General features: G+C 42.8%; 4 protein-coding genes across 5 annotated transcripts; 2 read left to right on the top strand and 2 right to left on the bottom strand.

The window, feature by feature from the left end:
- Positions 1-1,588: 1,588 nt before the first annotated feature.
- Positions 1,589-6,759, top strand: LOC119553215 (trafficking protein particle complex subunit 8). The gene is made up of 8 exons (XM_037863472.1): positions 1,589-1,810; positions 2,158-2,319; positions 2,377-3,301; positions 3,362-3,610; positions 3,673-4,135; positions 4,296-5,208; positions 5,268-5,693; positions 5,755-6,759. The coding sequence occupies exons 1-8, from the start codon at positions 1,645-1,647 to the stop codon at positions 6,408-6,410; spliced, it is 3,960 nt and encodes a 1,319-aa protein (XP_037719400.1). The 5' UTR covers positions 1,589-1,644; the 3' UTR covers positions 6,411-6,759.
- A 112-nt stretch (positions 6,760-6,871) lies between these two features.
- On the bottom strand, positions 6,872-7,942 carry LOC119553216 (uncharacterized protein C1450.15). Its single transcript, XM_037863474.1, has one exon. It carries the CDS (start codon positions 7,813-7,815, stop codon positions 7,105-7,107), a length of 711 nt encoding a protein of 236 aa, XP_037719402.1. The 5' UTR covers positions 7,816-7,942; the 3' UTR covers positions 6,872-7,104.
- Positions 7,943-8,618: 676 nt separating this feature from the next.
- LOC119553073 (lon protease homolog, mitochondrial) lies at positions 8,619-12,979 on the top strand. 2 transcript variants are annotated; one of them, XM_037863202.1, is made up of 9 exons: positions 8,619-9,075; positions 9,423-9,678; positions 9,743-10,202; positions 10,259-10,388; positions 10,446-10,750; positions 10,808-11,230; positions 11,295-12,023; positions 12,357-12,546; positions 12,608-12,979. In XM_037863202.1, the coding sequence occupies exons 1-9, from the start codon at positions 8,728-8,730 to the stop codon at positions 12,839-12,841; spliced, it is 3,075 nt and encodes a 1,024-aa protein (XP_037719130.1). In that variant the 5' UTR covers positions 8,619-8,727; the 3' UTR covers positions 12,842-12,979. The 2 variants fall into 2 exon arrangements, with proteins under 2 accessions (XP_037719130.1, XP_037719131.1); XM_037863203.1 differs by having other exon boundaries at positions 8,620-9,075; positions 9,797-10,202.
- LOC119553074 (trypsin-1) lies at positions 12,864-16,312 on the bottom strand. The gene is made up of 5 exons (XM_037863204.1): positions 15,880-16,312; positions 15,116-15,264; positions 14,914-15,050; positions 13,543-14,122; positions 12,864-13,270 (listed from the first exon to the last, which is right to left on the bottom strand). Exons 1-5 carry the CDS (start codon positions 15,965-15,967, stop codon positions 12,998-13,000), a joined length of 1,227 nt encoding a protein of 408 aa, XP_037719132.1. The 5' UTR covers positions 15,968-16,312; the 3' UTR covers positions 12,864-12,997.
- Positions 16,313-16,605: the final 293 nt, after the last annotated feature.

Below are 16,605 nucleotides of genomic sequence, written 5' to 3' on the forward strand. Positions count from 1 at the left end.
AATCCCTGAAACTCAAGCTCCCGCAACATCGTTAAGTTCCTAAAAAGTTCAAAAACAATGCACAAAATATAAATAAACATCAATGTAAATACAATTAGAATCTTAGGATTCCATAAATAGTATAATCTTGTAAATATGTATATAATCTCACAGTAAACCCACAACCAAAAAAAAACCACTGTTAGCGCTTAGTTTAATACTATTTGTTAGCACTAGATAAATAAATAAATAAAATAACAAAATTTTTAAGGGTTTGGCACAGCCCATTGTTTTCAATTTTATTTATAAAGATACTGATTACATACATTTGAACTTATTGTTTTTAATTATAATTCATGAAATTACATACATTTGAACTTATTGTTTTTAATTATAATTCATGAAATTACATACATTTGTACTTGTTTTTAATTATAAATTTATGAAATTGCATACGTTTGTACTTGTTTTTAATTAATTCGCAAACAAATCTGTTTTTAATGATTTAAGAAAAACTCGTTCGGTTCGCTGGTCTGTCATACGACTACGGGAGTCACAAACAACACACTTTATGGCAGACGCCAACCGTAGCATGGGCATAGTTGATTTTTGTGATATCCAGAAATCCAAAGGATTTGTCTCCCAACTACAAAATGGCATACTAAAGAAAAGCTGCATTTCCTTTCTTTCGGAACTCTGGACTACAGAGTCTCCGAGCTCTCTGGTCCTGTTGTGCAGATCTAGAAAAGATTCCTGTATGCTTAAAGCGACCATGTCCTGTTCTCCGCAATCCATTTCTTCTACAGACGAAGGCAATATTTCTGATTGCTTTTTTTCAACCATCTGCTTTATGATTTCATCAGTGACATTTTTTACGTGAAGAGGCATATCGAAATACATTTTTTAAAATCGAGGATCAAGCATTGTGGCTTTCATGAGTATGTTATTCTGCAGCAAACCACTCAATCGCTTATGTGATATTTGTAGAAGGGTATCTTTTGTTAGAATGCCCTCAGCGGTAACCATATTAGCTTCTCTTAATTTTGTATTAATCATAGAAATCATAGGAATCACTAAGCTGACGGTCACGTAAGAATCGCCGCTCACATTATCAGTGGCTTCTTTAAAAGGTTGGATAACATGGCAAAAATCGCGACAAATATTAAGCTCCTCCACTGAGAGCATTTCTGGTGAGTTGCCTGAGGTTCGTCTACTCAAAATAACGAATGCCACTTCGGCAGCTAGTGCAACGAACGCGTTTAGCATATCCAAGCACGAGTTCCACCGAGTGTCCACGCTTTGAACAATGTGCATTTCGCAGAAGTAACATTTGATTCTGTATAAAAATCTTTAGACGCACTCATTTTCACATACACTTCTCACTTTGCTTTCTGGCTTAAGAGTGACCATACATAAAAAATCGGAAATATCATAAAAAAATATCGTCAAAATCGTCTTTTTTTGCCCAAAAAATATCGCGATGATAATATTTTTTTAAGAGAAAATATCGATATATCGATATTTTGATATTTTTCCGGCATCCCTAATTTTCATGCTGTCTGATATCTGGAACTATCGATTGCATCGATATTAATTCGTTATAGTTCCACCTCTAGTTGCTCCCCCCAGTTTGAGGTGTAAATTTCTTTGTAAATAGTTAAAGTAATGCTGCACCTGACGGGCCAGAACTACAATGCGCGCGACATAATCCGGAACATCTTCTCGCCGCTGATCGGCGTGCTGTCCAGTCCGCAGGCGGATGAGATCTGCCACCGGAACAACCTGTCTTTCGTGGAGCTCCTGCAGCCGTTCGCAAAGTTGCCAAATGACGGTGGGTGAAGTGGGGTGGGGAATGGGTGGATGTGAGGTGAGGTAAACAAGGCACAGCTGGGGCCAAAGAAATAGCTCATATGCCCCACGGATTCGTCTCGGTTATCCAACAATTTGCATGGCTTAGAAAACAAAGAAAAGCCCCTTGTTTAAATGGTTGATACGATCTTGTATTCTATAACAGAGGCTGTAATTAAGCGGCTGAGAATATCATTATCACAAAATTTGATCCTATCCTATGGTGTAGTTCATGTACATATTTAATCATCATGACAAAATCAATTAAAAAGGAACTCCACCGCAGCTGTGTTAAAAATGTTATAATGTATTTATACCACCCACTTCCAGCACACTTTCGGGACGTTTCCGGGACGAGCGTATCTGTTCGTGGACTACGCCTCAACTTCTGTGATGTGGACTGGCGGCCGCCGCAGACCATTTTGGCCAGGAAGATGCTTAATGAGTCGGTGACCAACGCCCACAATGACAAAACCAGGCTGGCCACTATAGGTAAGCCATATATTAACACAAAACTGCTTGGTGCTTATCTAGTCCTGCCTTCTCTAGCTGACATAGACCTCGACTTGCCCACCTCGGAACCTTGGTTTGAACAATGGCGGGAGACCTTCTTGACTGTGCAATTCCCGGCGGATCATGAGTTCACCCGTCATCTTCTGAGCTGCTTGCTGGTGCTTTCCAGCGCGGATCCGCAGATCGTGGAGACAGCCCATAAACTGGGACAACGTGTGCAGCAGATGCAGAGCATCACGCCTCAGAAGCTGCCCAAGTGGTTCCATCCCACCGAGGTCCTAAATAGCTATGTGGTGTTGCACGAGGCCAACCAGGGGGATTTATCCAAGGCGCAGCAGGGATTCGAGCTGCTCAAATCCACCTTTGGAGACAGCAAGTGCTTCCTGGTGTCCATCAACTCGCTAGATGGCCAGAGTGCAGCAGAGGTTCCAGATCACTGGGCAACATTTATCAAAAGGCAGCCTAAAAGCGATGCAAACCTTCCCTCTACCGATCTAAGTGCACCAAAATCGCCGCAGGAAGCTGTTTCTGTCATCAGTATGCCTGCCATGCAGATGTCGCAGCTACTGGACGGAGCCAATGCTCAGGATAGCGATTTGGCCATGCTGCATCCGCTGAGTCCGATGCAGGAGAGCGCAACAGAGGCGATCAATTCGAAATTCAGCATTAGCAGCGAGAGCATCGCCTCTCAAACCATCAATCCCAATGTGTGGGCGAATGAATTGGAGGCGGATGCTCCGCACGGCGGATGTCTCACCAATCGGGACATCGACAACCTCCGACACTTTGTTCAGGACTATGCTGTACGTGCGTTGATACCCTATATTGAGCATCTGGTGGCCATTCTGGCCGAGGGAGTGACCAACAAAAAGGGCGTCAGCAAGTCCCTATTGAGCGCCACAAAACGGTGGTTCGTCACCAGCAAGCCGGGAGCGGGAGCAAACAATCAAAATGCAGTCATGTAAGATGTCTCTTAGCAAAATTTTAAATTGCCCATTATTTTTAAAACTCTATTTTACAGCTACACAAACGAATCTGCGGAGCTGCAAACTCGAAAGTTGGGCGATCTTTATTTCATGTTTGGCCATTACAATTTGGCTTTCCAAGCCTACCATCAAGCCAAGCGAGACTTTAATGCGGACTCGGCCTGGCAATACTACGCGGGGGCCTTGGAAATGGCGGCTCTGTCCGCATTCATGTTGGGTACTGCTCAACGGAAAACCTATGACTATATGGAGGATGCAATTGTGTGTTATCTCACAGTGTGCAAGTATGTTATTTAAGAGATTTGTTGAAGCTCCCAAGTAGTTCCTGATAATTTCCTTCTTTCAGATTGCAGCAATTTGCCACCAGAGCAACGCTCTTAAGCATGGAATGTCTAAAAACAGCGCGGCTGTACAGCGAGGTTGCCAAGCAATTGATTCGCATGACCAATGAGGAGTCAGATCTTCGCTCAGCTCTGTTGCTGGAACAGGCAGCATACTGTTTCCTGGTGACCCAGCCCCCCATGCACAGAAAGTATGCCTTTCATATTGTCCTGGCCGGGAATCGTTATTCCCGCGCAGGCCAAAGAAAGCATGCATATCGTTGCTATCGCCAGGCCTACCAGGTCTTCCAGAAGCGCGAGTGGAGCTTGGCTGAAGATCACATTCAGTATACGGTGGCTAAGCAGGCCTATATGCTAAAACAACTTGAGGAGGCCAGTCGCTCCTTTGCCCATTTACTGAGACCTGGAAGCCTTCAAAGTGCGCAGCAGCAGACCAGCTTCCTAAAAGAGTATATTCAGACGCAAAACGTAAGAAAATCTGGCATAATTTGTTGAAATCCTAATATTTTTGTAAATATCTATATTTACTTATTGTTATTGAACTCAAGAACTTGAAAAATTTTATTTGTATTTAAGCTGATTTTTTTAAGCCATCTTTGACCTTAATTTAATTATATTACATTTTCAGGAACTCGTGAAGCGAAGTCCTGAGCTGGGCTTGTTACCACATGCCTTACCCCAAGTAGTGCAATCTTCCGTTCGTGTTCTTACCCTAGTGCAATCACCATCGGCTGTGACACCTCAGGTGCCAGCCACCAACATAGACATCAACTCTAATTTGACAGCAGATGAGTCCATTTGGAACAAGATTGAGGAGATGCTCGTCATCACGGCTGCCAATAATAAGCCGTTCGTGTTTAAGCCCTCAAGATATTTGTACACCAAGCAGCAACCTGCACTGGAAACTCCTGTTGCAGTGCAGGGTGAACCCATCGAGCTGGCTGTGACCCTCTCAAATAGCGTTCGATGTGGCATAGCCCTTTCCGAGATAGACCTTCTTTGGAAACTCACTCTGGACAATGAGGAGGTGCTGTCCAACGCTTGCATTTATGAGGAATCATCGGATAGTGCCAGCAAAATAGCGGTTGGTGCAGCAATTAAAACGAGTTGCGTGGCTTCCATTAAACTGGCCGAACAAGCTGAAGAAACTTTGCACTTCAAGCTGACTCCAAAGTTGACTGGACGCCTGAACGTTCTGGGAGTAGTGTGCCGAGTAGCAGCCAGTGCGGATCCTGCAGCCAGTCTCCTGGGAACGCTGCAGTTCGAAACGCAAAAGATCAGACCTCACAACGCCAAGCAATCCTCGCAGACTGTTTTGGACAATAGACTAACAATCAAATTGGTCCCCCAACTGCCTGCCATGAGTGTAAGCTTCACTCCTGTCCCCAGTCGGCTATTGGCTGGTGAAATTATACCAGTTCATGTCACGCTTCGGAATCTGGGAATTGCTCCGATTGAGGAGATCTACTTGGGATGCGATAATCCGCGCTGTGTTTCCCTCTTGGATCAGCACAGCCAAATGCCACTAGCTATGATGACTTGTGAGTAAATAAAAAATCATAATTATGCATGTTGTTTTAACTGTTACATTGCTTCGTAGCCCTTCGCAATCTGTCCAATGACAAGCTCGTAAAAGACAAGGAAATACGTGGACAACGAGTTTTCCGCTTGCTTCAGCGCCCCGGCCTAGCTGCCTTAGATGCCCAGCAGGCGCAAACCATCTCCATGTGGCTGCAAGCTCCACACCAAGCTGGACCCTTTACCCTACGCCTGCTCTTTTATTACTCCTTGCCAGCAGGAGCTAATTCACACATAAAATATCGTTTGGTTCGGCATATTTGGCAGCTGCAGGTTGAGAGTTGCCTGCAGGTCGACGCCACTTGTGTGGTTAGCAACGCGGTGACGAATGAACTGGGTCTAGATATGAACGTTAAGAATCAGCATGCGTCAGAAGGAACGGAGGTGTATGTCAACTCGATTTCCTTGTACTCCAAGGAATTTAATTTAAATCCAGATAAGCTATACAGTAAGTACGGAATGCTTAATTAAATAATATGGTTTTTAACTTCGATATCCTTTCTTTATAGTTATGAACAGTATGGGAGTCAGTCAGGGACAGGCGGGAGCGCAGTGCCTCAAGTCTTCCATTTGCTGCAATTTCCAGTGTCGCCTGCAGGAAAGGGACAAAAAAGAAGAATTCCAAGACATTCCATCTATCAAATCTTTATTGCAAACGCGTCTTTCCCATTTGAAGATCCTGCCTGCCCAGCACGCTCAGCAAGTTGATCAGTACATGCCGACGATACATGAACCGCAAAGTTTCCTTTCTAACGAGGAGACGGTCTATTTCAATACAAATATCTCTACAGAGGAGTTCAACGCAAGCATCGCTGGCTATGTGCCACATGCCACTCTGGCCCTAAGTTGGAGTGCACTGGTGGCCAGGGAGGAGGGTCAGCGAGTGGCCTGTGGCCAGCACTTCATTAAGCTTTATAAACTCTATGAGACGGGTCACTGTCCGGCGGCTCCAACAGGAGCTTTTCAACGAAGAAGACAATCGCCTGACGACTCTATAGACAACGGACGGGAATTCCCACTTCCAGAAGGAGCAGTTAACAATGAGGAGGCATGGCAACCCCTGGCTAACGCTGAAGAAGAGGACTATTGGGAGCCTAACGATAATTATGTGGGCCAACGGTGTCTTCTAGAGGATGAGAGCTTTGTGATGGCAGTTAAAGCTTAAAATATTTGTCACCTTGTGTTTGTAAATCTTTATATGTTGTCTGTCGATCAGTTATGAGATGCTAAAATGTTTTTAAATCTTTTCGTTAATTTGAAGTTGCTGAAATCGATCAAATAATCTTTTCTTGAAAGATGATGATTTGTATATTTTCTTGATCAGAAACCAGCCTGGACAAAATTTAGATCTCACCAACTAAAAACTAATGGCACGATATTTATGAATGTTTTTCGGTCAGTTCTATGCCTTATATTGTTGATAGTAGCGAATGACAGATATTAAACCATTTAAAACTGCTGATAATATTAGGGCTAAAACTTCAAAGAAATAAAATGGCATACTTATATTTATATTCAAAAAGTGTAATATGTTATATTTACCCACTTAAAAGTGGCTTCATCCGAGCATATGTAGTAGTGCAAAAGGTGTCTTGGATTCTCGGAAGTGTCTTTAGCGCTTTGTGGTTAAATTCATAATTTGTTAGTTAATTATTTGATTGATTTAAAAAGAATTTATTAATAATACACTCTAGTAAAATGCTTAAACATGTAACATTAATGTGTTAATTGCTTTTTGGTAGTTCCTAAGCTGCTGACTAGACGAGATGACGTGGTTCTTAGTGGATGAGTGTGTGGATTTCAGAGGCAGCGCAACGTAATAATCTTGGTGGCAGGATTAATAGCATTTATTGTTAGATTTAAGTGCGTTTCTTGCTCATGTAAACACGGGCCGTGGCATATAGGACATGCGTACAGGCGTATATATTGCCAAGAGCGCTGCCCAAGAGTGCTCCAATCACGTTCGGAATGGGGTATGCCTGCCAATCTCGTCCCCAGTCTAGAGGCGCCACCACACTCCCGGCCCAGGCGCCCAGAATCCCGCCCAGCGCATTGTACTTGAACAGGTTCAGCGCCGTATCCTCGCACTTGGTCACAAAGTCCGGCTTCTCACAGAAGCAAACCTGGAGAGCTCCGCCGCCCCCGAGCAGGAAAACAGTGGGCGACACCGTCAGCAGGGTCATAAGTAAGGCCAGGACGAAAGTCTGCTCGTAGTTGCCCAGCACCGGGGCTCCCAAAATGATGCAGATGAAGGCGTACAACAGCGTGCACAGGAACTGCAGGGTGAATCCCCCGAGGAGCTCGCGCGGCGTAAAGTACGAGGCCTTTTTCTGGCGCTGTTTGACGGTCAGGACGCCGTCCTCAACTTTCCCGTAGAACCGGGCCAGTATAACTTTTAGCAGCTCGCCGAGAAATACAATCGGGACCACCAAAGAATCCCAGAAGCTGCCGAGATGCGCCCAGTTCCGGCGATACTGCATGTACGCCATGCAGATCAGGATGGTGGCCAGGCTGAGGGACACGTGGAAGAGCTGGTGCTTGGTCTTCTGTTGGTCAAATCGGGAAACCATGGTTAAATGCAGTTAAATAGCCTTTTCTAAAATAGTCAATGCCGTCTTCCTGTCCTCCGTTTGTTTTTCGCCGTTATCAACACTGGTTATACAGTGGAGTTAAAAGTCCAGACATCGGCAAAAATGTTACAAATTATATTAGACTTGACAAGAATATAATAAGATTAGAAAATTAGGTAATTTTTTGACTCATCAAATGAAAATATAGAGTAGAGGGGCAAAAATTACTTTGTTAAAATTTATTCTTAAGAATAAAAGTAAAATGTTCAGGGTACTGAGCTTTATTATGAAAAAATATATATATCAATTTATTTCCATTTTAGGTATGGGGTATATTTGCCTATTTGTGCCGTTTTAAACTCTCTTAAGCTTCAGAGGTAATATTAATAAAAAGCAGCCAAAAGACTCCTGAAACCCATATACTGGAATGTATTCTTCTGTAGTTTAACTTAAATGTTGACCTAATGGTGAGCTTATCCTGCCCTGTGACGTTTTTTTTAACATTAAGAGAATCAAATATGAATTTAACTAGTTCCACTGTGCAACAACGCCGGAATAGTTTTGCAGCACTGATAGCATCGAAAATCAAGACATCGATAATATCGATGGTTTTTAGGTATATATTCTGTACTATTAAATTGTTTTCTCAATTTTTGTAAAAAAATCTTTAAAAAATTATAAAGAATCTGAATAAAAAAGGATTCTTTGAAATAGCTCTATCATATACTTTCGAACATAAAAAACGATAGTTACTCGCAAAACACCAATATTCGATAGTATCGTGACCAGTTCCCCAGCTCTATTTCACCAGCCGTTCCGTCACATAATCACTCCACACATTTGGACTGCAAATTGTTTTTATACTATTTCTAGTTATTTCTAAGTAAATTGCGAGTTGGAATTGCCATCGAGATGCTAGCCCGCGCTATCCGAGTGCGTCCCATGATGCGGGGCATCGCCTCGTCGTCGGTGTGGACCCGGAACCGTCCCGCCCAGAGTTCCCTGGTGCAATGCTGCCGGGATCGGGCGACGCACCTCCAGCGATTTCATGGAGCTAACATGATGGTCCAACGTTTCTACAGCCGCAAGCGGGACGACTCCGACGAGGATGTCATGTCGGAGGGTCATGGTCCCGAGCTCATGTCCGATCGGGATCCCCAGTTGCCGGCCACTGTAGCGGTGCCCGATGTATGGCCACATGTCCCGCTGCTGGCCATGCGCAAGAATCCCCTCTTTCCGCGCTTCATGAAGATTGTAGAGGTAACGTTATCACGTCTCAAGTTACAGTTTCTTGTTCAAGTATCTATTAATGCAAACAACTAAAGAACTATCAGCTTATAGGCAGGGTATGTAGGGTTAACCAAACAAAAATTAATGCTGTCAAATAAGGAAACATTTAAGAAACATGTTTTAATTTTGATAATATGGTATACATATGAATGCCAAGAGTAGTTTAAACTTTATCCACAATGAGAGAATAGGCCAAAACGTCTCGGATATCAATGTTCTGAAAAGGTACTGCAAATAGTAATCCATAAAGCTAGCCTTCCTAGCATAAAGTAACTTTTTAAAGAAAACTTTTGCTAATCTACTTCTAATGTTACTAGGTTTCCAATCCCATCATCATGGATCTGCTGCGTCGCAAAGTCAAGCTAAATCAACCTTATGTAGGCGTCTTTCTTAAGAAATCAGACGGCGAAGAGGAACTCATCCACAATTTGGATGATGTCTACAGTATGGGTACATTTGCGCAAATTCAAGAGCTGCAGGATCTGGGTGACAAGCTGCGTATGGTTGTGGTGGCCCACCGACGTATTCGGATCACCGGTCAGGTCGTCGAGGATGTCCCACCTCCCAAGCCCGGTAAGCATATTGACTAGACCACACACTAAGCGCCCAAATATGTGACATATGTTTCTGCTCTTAGTGAAAATGACAACTTTGCATTATCCACTATTTAATATAAAATTACAAATCCCAGCTGAAGATCAAACGACTGATCAAGCGGAGACGGCACCAATAAAATCAAGAGCCGACCCATCTCGTAAGTCCCGTGGCCGACTACCCAGAAGTCGGCCTGGAAAATCGCGCGAATCGGCGGCCGCTGAGGAAATGGTACAAAACCAGACGCTGGAGCCGCCACTCAAATCAGGTCAAGTTGAGTCTGAGAGTTCGCCTAAGCCTCCTACAGAAGGAAAGAAAGTGGAATCCCAGGCAGGCGCCCAAGGGGATGCCACACAATCCGCGCCCAGCGCACCACCTGTACTCATTGTGGAAGTGGAAAATATTAAGCAACCGGCTTACAAACAAACTGAAGAGGTCAAAGCGTTGACTCAGGAAATAATCAAGACCCTCCGAGATATTATCACAATGAACCCCTTGTATAGGTAGGTCTAGTAATAGAATATATTTCATGTTTATTCAAGTCAATGCTATCTTCTAGGGAGAGTCTTCAGCAGATGCTGCATCAAAACCAACGAGTTGTCGACAATCCCATTTACCTGTGTGATTTGGGTGCATCCCTTTCCGCTGGAGAACCGGCTGAACTGCAGAAAATCCTTGAGGAAACAGATGTAGTTTGAACTATACATTTACTCTAGTGAATATTTTAATAAGTACACATTTTCCAGATCCCAGAACGTCTGCAGCTGGCCCTGACTCTACTCAAAAAGGAACTGGAGCTCTCGAGACTACAACAAAAAATTGGACGCGAAGTAGAGGAAAAAGTTAAGCAGCAGCATCGTAAATATATACTCCAAGAACAACTGAAGGTTATTAAAAAAGAACTTGGAATCGAAAAAGATGACAAAGATGCCATAGGCGAAAAGTATCGAGAAAAACTTAAGGATAAAATCGTTCCTGAAAGCATAATGACGGTTATCGACGAAGAGCTGACCAAACTGAACTTCCTTGAAAGCCACAGCTCTGAGTTTAAGTAAGCTCTGCTATTCCACATGAATTTTACATCACTAACATCCCCTTTAATTTCAAGTGTAACCCGCAACTACCTCGACTGGCTCACTTCCTTACCTTGGGGAGTTATAAGCACCGAAAACCTCTGCCTAGATAAGGCCACCGAGATACTAAACAACGATCACTATGGCATGGAAGACATCAAGAAGCGTATTTTGGAGTTTATTGCCGTCAGTTCTCTGAAGGGCTCTACGCAGGGAAAGATCTTGTGCTTCCATGGACCACCTGGTGTGGGCAAGACAAGCATAGCCAAGTCTATTGCTCGCGCCTTGAATCGCGAGTACTTCCGTTTCAGTGTGGGCGGAATGACAGACGTGGCCGAAATCAAGGGACATCGTCGCACCTATGTGGGCGCCATGCCGGGCAAGTTAATTCAGTGTCTAAAGAAGACCAAGATTGAGAATCCTCTGGTGCTTATCGATGAGGTAGACAAGATTGGCAAGTAAGTGGCAGGTTACATTTTCAACTAGAACGTAGTTAAATAAAGTATTTATTGTGATTTTCAGAGGCTATCAGGGAGATCCCAGCTCGGCCTTGCTTGAGCTCCTTGATCCCGAGCAGAATGCCAATTTCCTGGATCACTATCTGGACGTGCCAGTAGATCTCTCTCGAGTGCTCTTTATTTGCACAGCAAATGTGATTGACACCATCCCTGAGCCCTTGAGGGATCGCATGGAGTTGATTGAGATGTCTGGTTATGTGGCTGAGGAAAAGATCGCCATCGCTCGTCAGTACCTCATGCCTCAGGCTATGAAGGACTGCGGATTGACGGATAAGCAGATTAATATTACCGAGGATGCCTTAAATATGCTGATCCGCAGCTATTGCCGGGAATCCGGTGTGCGAAACCTGCAAAAACACATCGAGAAGGTTATACGAAAGGTGGCCTTCCGTCTGGTCAAGAAAGAGGGCGAGCACTTCCCGGTGAACGCTGATAACCTGACCACATTCCTGGGCAAGCAGATCTTCAGTTCAGATCGCATGTACGCCACCACACCGGTGGGCGTGGTCATGGGTCTGGCCTGGACGGCCATGGGCGGATCATCGCTTTACATCGAGACCTCCAGGCGCCACATACGCCATGCGGAAAAAACCGATTCGACTGCTGCTGGAGGAACTCTCCACATCACTGGAAATTTGGGGGATGTCATGAAGGAATCGGCCCAAATAGCCTTGACAGTGGCGCGCAACTTTTTGCACTCGCTGGAACCTAAGAATTTGTTCCTGGAGCAGGAGTAAGTAAACATTTGTACATTACATTTTCAAATTTTAGATAGAAGTTTTAAAATCATTATATAATTAAAAAGCATGCATTTTGTATTTAAGTTTACAACTCGAATAATTCGTAATTCATTACATTTTTAAGTTATTTTTCCTTATTGTTTGGGGTGCCTTTTATGACCTACTAAATTAAATTGAATATTTATTTCTTGTGGTTCAAATGACAAATGACATTTGACAAGATTTTAAAAATTAGTTTTTCCACTTTTGGGGCATGTAATTTAGTTATATATTTTAAAAGTCAGTCTCTTAACAACGGTTTGACTTATTTAAACATTCATTTTTAGACACATCCACCTCCATGTTCCTGAAGGAGCCACACCGAAAGATGGTCCCAGTGCTGGAATCACTATCATCACAGCCCTGGTTTCGTTGGCCACTGGAAAGAAGGTGCGTCAAGATGTTGCTATGACTGGCGAAGTGTCCCTGAAGGGAAAGGTGCTGACTGTGGGTGGAATCAAGGAGAAGACCATTGCAGTATGTTAAAGGGAAAACTATCAAACGACTCTTCTTAAAATGTTAAATCTCTTTTATGCAGGCACGTCGTAGTGGCGTCAATTGTCTAATCCTACCGGTGGATAACAAGAAAGACTTCGAAGAGTTACCTACGTACATTACCGAAGGCCTGGAGGTACACTTTGCCGAGACCTACGAGGATGTCTACAAGATAGCCTTTTCCGATGCCGAAACGACGAACAACAACGTAGTGGAGCAGGAGCCGCTGCAGAAGGTTTCCAGCGCGGCCGCCGCCAAGTCGGCGACATGGCCTTAATTGTAGCTTAAGCTTGGGGGTGTACCGGGTGTTCATAGTTTTTATTGATATCGATCGTTATCAGGCTAATTAGTGTATTTAGACCATAGCATTTGTTAAACCTAATGCCAAGTAAATTGAATGTACTGACGAACTAAAGACAGTACTGCGTATATTTTAGACATCTGCGTTGGCCAGAATCCAGTCCAGGTAGCGATCCACGCGTGTGTAAATTCCCGGACGACCACGCTGTCCGCAGCCCACGCCCCAGGACACTATGCCGATGGTCACCCATCGTTGATTGGGTAGTTGGACCAGCAGTGGACCGCCGCTATCGCCCTGACAGGAGTCCATACCTCCTTCTGGAAATCCCGCGCACATGGCGCTGTCCGGAACGTGTTGTACAAAGGAGGCCCGGCAGTCAGACTGCTTCCACACCGGCAGGTTGACCTGAAGTCGTTAAGTTATTTTTGTAATAAAATGAATCAATGTTTGCTGGCAAAATGTCTTATTTCTGCCTCATGATAACATTAAAATTTTGAATTACTATTTAACGAACAATATGTCTATAAGCTTCGTTATATAAAAGTTGAGTTAGAGCGCTGCTTAAAAATGTATTTTATGTTAAGAGTCGGAAGTCAGATATTCAGGAATCCAATATATGTACAACATATTAATAAACAGTGTATATAACATGAATAATGAAATGTAGATTAACTCACCTCCATTAGGATGTTGGAATGGGGTCCCCCAAATTTCTGGGTGCCCCAACCGGTGACAATGGCGTTCCTTTCCGACCAATCCTCGTTGACGGGCGGCATGCAAACTGGCCAGATATAGGTGTTGAACAGAGTGGCTCTGTCGATCCTGACAATGGCGATGTCGTTGTCGTAGTTCTGTGGGTTGTAATCGATGTGAAGCACCATGTTGGCGATACGGAAATCCCTCGCCCTAGTCTCGTTCAGCATGTGAGTGTTGTACTCGCCCAGACGCACGAAGATATCCTCCTTACTTTTCTTGTGGATGCAGTGGGCGGCAGTGAGGACATGGCGATCGGTGATCAGGACCCCACCGCACCAGACGAAGGGCAAGCCCTCCTGCAGCAGGGCCGCCATCCAAGGCCACTCGTCCGGCTCGGCTGGTCGTCCGCCGGTGAGCCGTGGGAACTGCCTGGTGGTAATCCCGCACCCTCGCTGCTCCGGCTTATTGACGATGCGCGATTCATCCTGGTCCGGATTGGTTACGATCTGCGGACTAAATCGGTTGCTCGTCGACTGGTCAGTGCAGCAAATGCCTATGGAACTGAGGTAAAGAACTTATTTTAACTGCAACTTTGAAGATTTAGAAAAAGTGTGTGCTTCTTTTGCATTCCGCATTGGTAAAATTTTTTACAAATCAACGATAAATCCACGAAAGCTTATAAAAATGCCATAATTTTGAGTTATTTTTGCCAATTCAGTAGGATTTTCGTTGACAGTTCTGCTTTGTGCAAACCTCGGACAAGCTACTTCTTCGATATGGAAAGCTGAACATTTTACACTAATTTAGTTATAGTTATTTTTTAAAGTAAAACTAAGCAAAAAAAATATTATATTAATATACCTACTATAAAAAAATAAATGTTATATAATTAAAATAACATTTTCTCAAAATTAACTTATGTACTGATAAAAACTTGGAAAATCCAAGGATTTCATATTCAATTAAACTGTTTGATGTTTTCATCCATTGCAGTTATAATTAATTTTAGATATAGAATTTAAAATTTAACGAGTATCGAAGATTGCCTTCTTGAAATTTGATATTTCTTCGTTTTTAAAATCTGTTAAATAAATATATATGCGTTTAATGTCATATAGGGTTCTATTTTTGAAAGAGTTATTTACATACGTGGTTAGGAAGAGTTTGTATTAAATCGTATAAATGACTTTCTGACGGTTTCTGAGACACCGAGATATTCATTTAGTTGGAAATTAATTACAATGAGAAACGGCAATAAAATTAAGATACCATAACTTGGAATAGTTTACCACCTTGCACTTCGACGAATATGTTTACCGAGCTTTACGAAAAACTTTACAAAACCCTCATACCTTTTCTCAATGATGCAAAGCTGAGATACCAGGCGCCAAACATCGTTCTTAAGTTCCGGCATGCGACAGTATATAATATGACGACATCGACCAGATTCACCCAAAGGAGTGCTGCATGGGCCGTAATCCTTGTTCTCCTGCGATTGTATATTTAAATAATTTTAAAGTCATGATAAATAAGTACATATAGTAAATGACTCACCAGCAGTTGTGAGGTAGGAGCCTGCCGCTTGTTTAGACGATGTCGTGACAAAAAGTTCCCGGCATTGTTTTCCCCAGTGCGATTTTCATATACCCGGTTTTCGGACTCCCCCCATTGAAACTCGTCATTATCGCTGAAGTCGAGGAGGTCTAAGTAGTGAATGGATTTATTTTCATTTGCTGTTTTAAGGTATAAGGTATCTGAACTTTTCTTTCGAGCTTGGAAAACATGCAGAGCAAACGGCTTTGATTGAAATAGATATAATCGATACTTAGAAAAATCTAAATCAATTATGTTAAATAATTGGAATTAATTTAAAACTTTTTTAAGAGCCCACTAAACATAGATTTATTTTTTTTAAAACAAGAAAAGATATAAACATTCGGTAACATTTTTCTACGAAAGCTGAAAGATTATGTTTCTGTTTTAGGTGCAAAAACAGGACTTCAACGTTTTAAAAATTAAAAATTAAAAAAGCCTTTTGACCCTATATATGCACTCAATACCTCGAATTTTAAGAATAATTTTGTCAGACGAAAAACTGTATTCAGAGTATCAAAACTACCAATACAACTACTTTTTTAGTTTCCGAAATTATATATTTCTCGGAGGTGCCACAAAAATAGCTTAGCTCTGAATTGGGCTTGGTTTCTTATGTGCATTCAAGAGATACACACGCTTTTACGATAGTTTTGTTTTAGATCGAAACCTTTTTTTGATGTGAAATTCCTTTTCATTGATTGATATTCATCAAGATAACTCACCTATATAATCACTGGCTAATGTTTTGGCGAGTGTATGCTGCGAGCTAAAGCCCAATAAAAGCCCGATAGCCCAAAAAAAGGCCTTCATCTTGAGATATTTTTGCAAATGCACTGGGTATTTATCGCGAGCCGCTTCCGTCGCCAGCTAAATCGGTTCTGCCTTGTGCAAGTCTCCGTCAATCACTGCTCCGATATGGAAGCCGATCTCAGATCGGCTTGACTTACGATTTACCTTGGACACTGCTTTTGAACTTGTTCGATGCGTTGACACTTTTGGGTTTTCCTGGCTAATGAAGCGGCTCTCAGGCAAGTCGCGTATTTCTAAGCTCAGTTCACAGACAAAAGCTTTCTAGGATGGGAACCGCACTTAAATAGTAAATATGATGAACGCCTGAATAATCCGAGTAGTTTCTGCTCTTGGCTTATCGCTAGGGTGAAAAGCGAGGCACTGAAATGCCGGTCCCCTTTAATGCTTATGAGCTTGGACCTAATTTTGTGTATTATCTCAATGTTGCTAACAACAGTTTGGCAACATGTTCTCGATGATCCACTCGGATTCTCCGAGGAAAACGTGATGTGCATCGCAAATGATCCGGTTCGGTGGGTTTTGATTCCATAGAAGTAACATCTCCGAAATACTAAGGAAGGTTTTATAAGTATACATCTTTATTCTCTATTTAATTGCCTTTTGACGCTTGCACATCAAAACAATAATAAATCAACTGC

This window comes from Drosophila subpulchrella, chromosome 3L, assembly GCF_014743375.2.
Source record: "Drosophila subpulchrella strain 33 F10 #4 breed RU33 chromosome 3L, RU_Dsub_v1.1 Primary Assembly, whole genome shotgun sequence".
Classification (NCBI taxonomy): domain Eukaryota; kingdom Metazoa; phylum Arthropoda; class Insecta; order Diptera; family Drosophilidae; genus Drosophila; species Drosophila subpulchrella.

Excerpts from the sequence above, each read along its gene's own strand:
- LOC119553073 (XM_037863202.1), top strand. The coding sequence starts at position 8,728 with ATGCTAGCCCGCGCTATCCGAGTGCGTCCCATGATGCGGGGCATCGCC. Across the intron at positions 9,679-9,742 it reads TGTCCCACCTCCCAAGCCCG|TGAAAATGACAACTTTGCAT; the intron begins GTAAGCATATTG and ends TTCTGCTCTTAG. Across the intron at positions 12,547-12,607 it reads TCAAGGAGAAGACCATTGCA|GCACGTCGTAGTGGCGTCAA; the intron begins GTATGTTAAAGG and ends TCTTTTATGCAG.
- LOC119553216 (XM_037863474.1), bottom strand. The coding sequence starts at position 7,815 with ATGGTTTCCCGATTTGACCAACAGAAGACCAAGCACCAGCTCTTCCAC.
- LOC119553074 (XM_037863204.1), bottom strand. The coding sequence starts at position 15,967 with ATGAAGGCCTTTTTTTGGGCTATCGGGCTTTTATTGGGCTTTAGCTCG. Across the intron at positions 15,051-15,115 it reads CTCCTACCTCACAACTGCTG|GAGAACAAGGATTACGGCCC; the intron begins GTGAGTCATTTA and ends ATACAATCGCAG. Across the intron at positions 14,123-14,913 it reads CTTTGCATCATTGAGAAAAG|TTCCATAGGCATTTGCTGCA; the intron begins GTATGAGGGTTT and ends TCTTTACCTCAG.
- LOC119553215 (XM_037863472.1), top strand. The coding sequence starts at position 1,645 with ATGCTGCACCTGACGGGCCAGAACTACAATGCGCGCGACATAATCCGG. Across the intron at positions 5,209-5,267 it reads GCCACTAGCTATGATGACTT|CCCTTCGCAATCTGTCCAAT; the intron begins GTGAGTAAATAA and ends ATTGCTTCGTAG. Across the intron at positions 5,694-5,754 it reads AAATCCAGATAAGCTATACA|TTATGAACAGTATGGGAGTC; the intron begins GTAAGTACGGAA and ends CTTTCTTTATAG.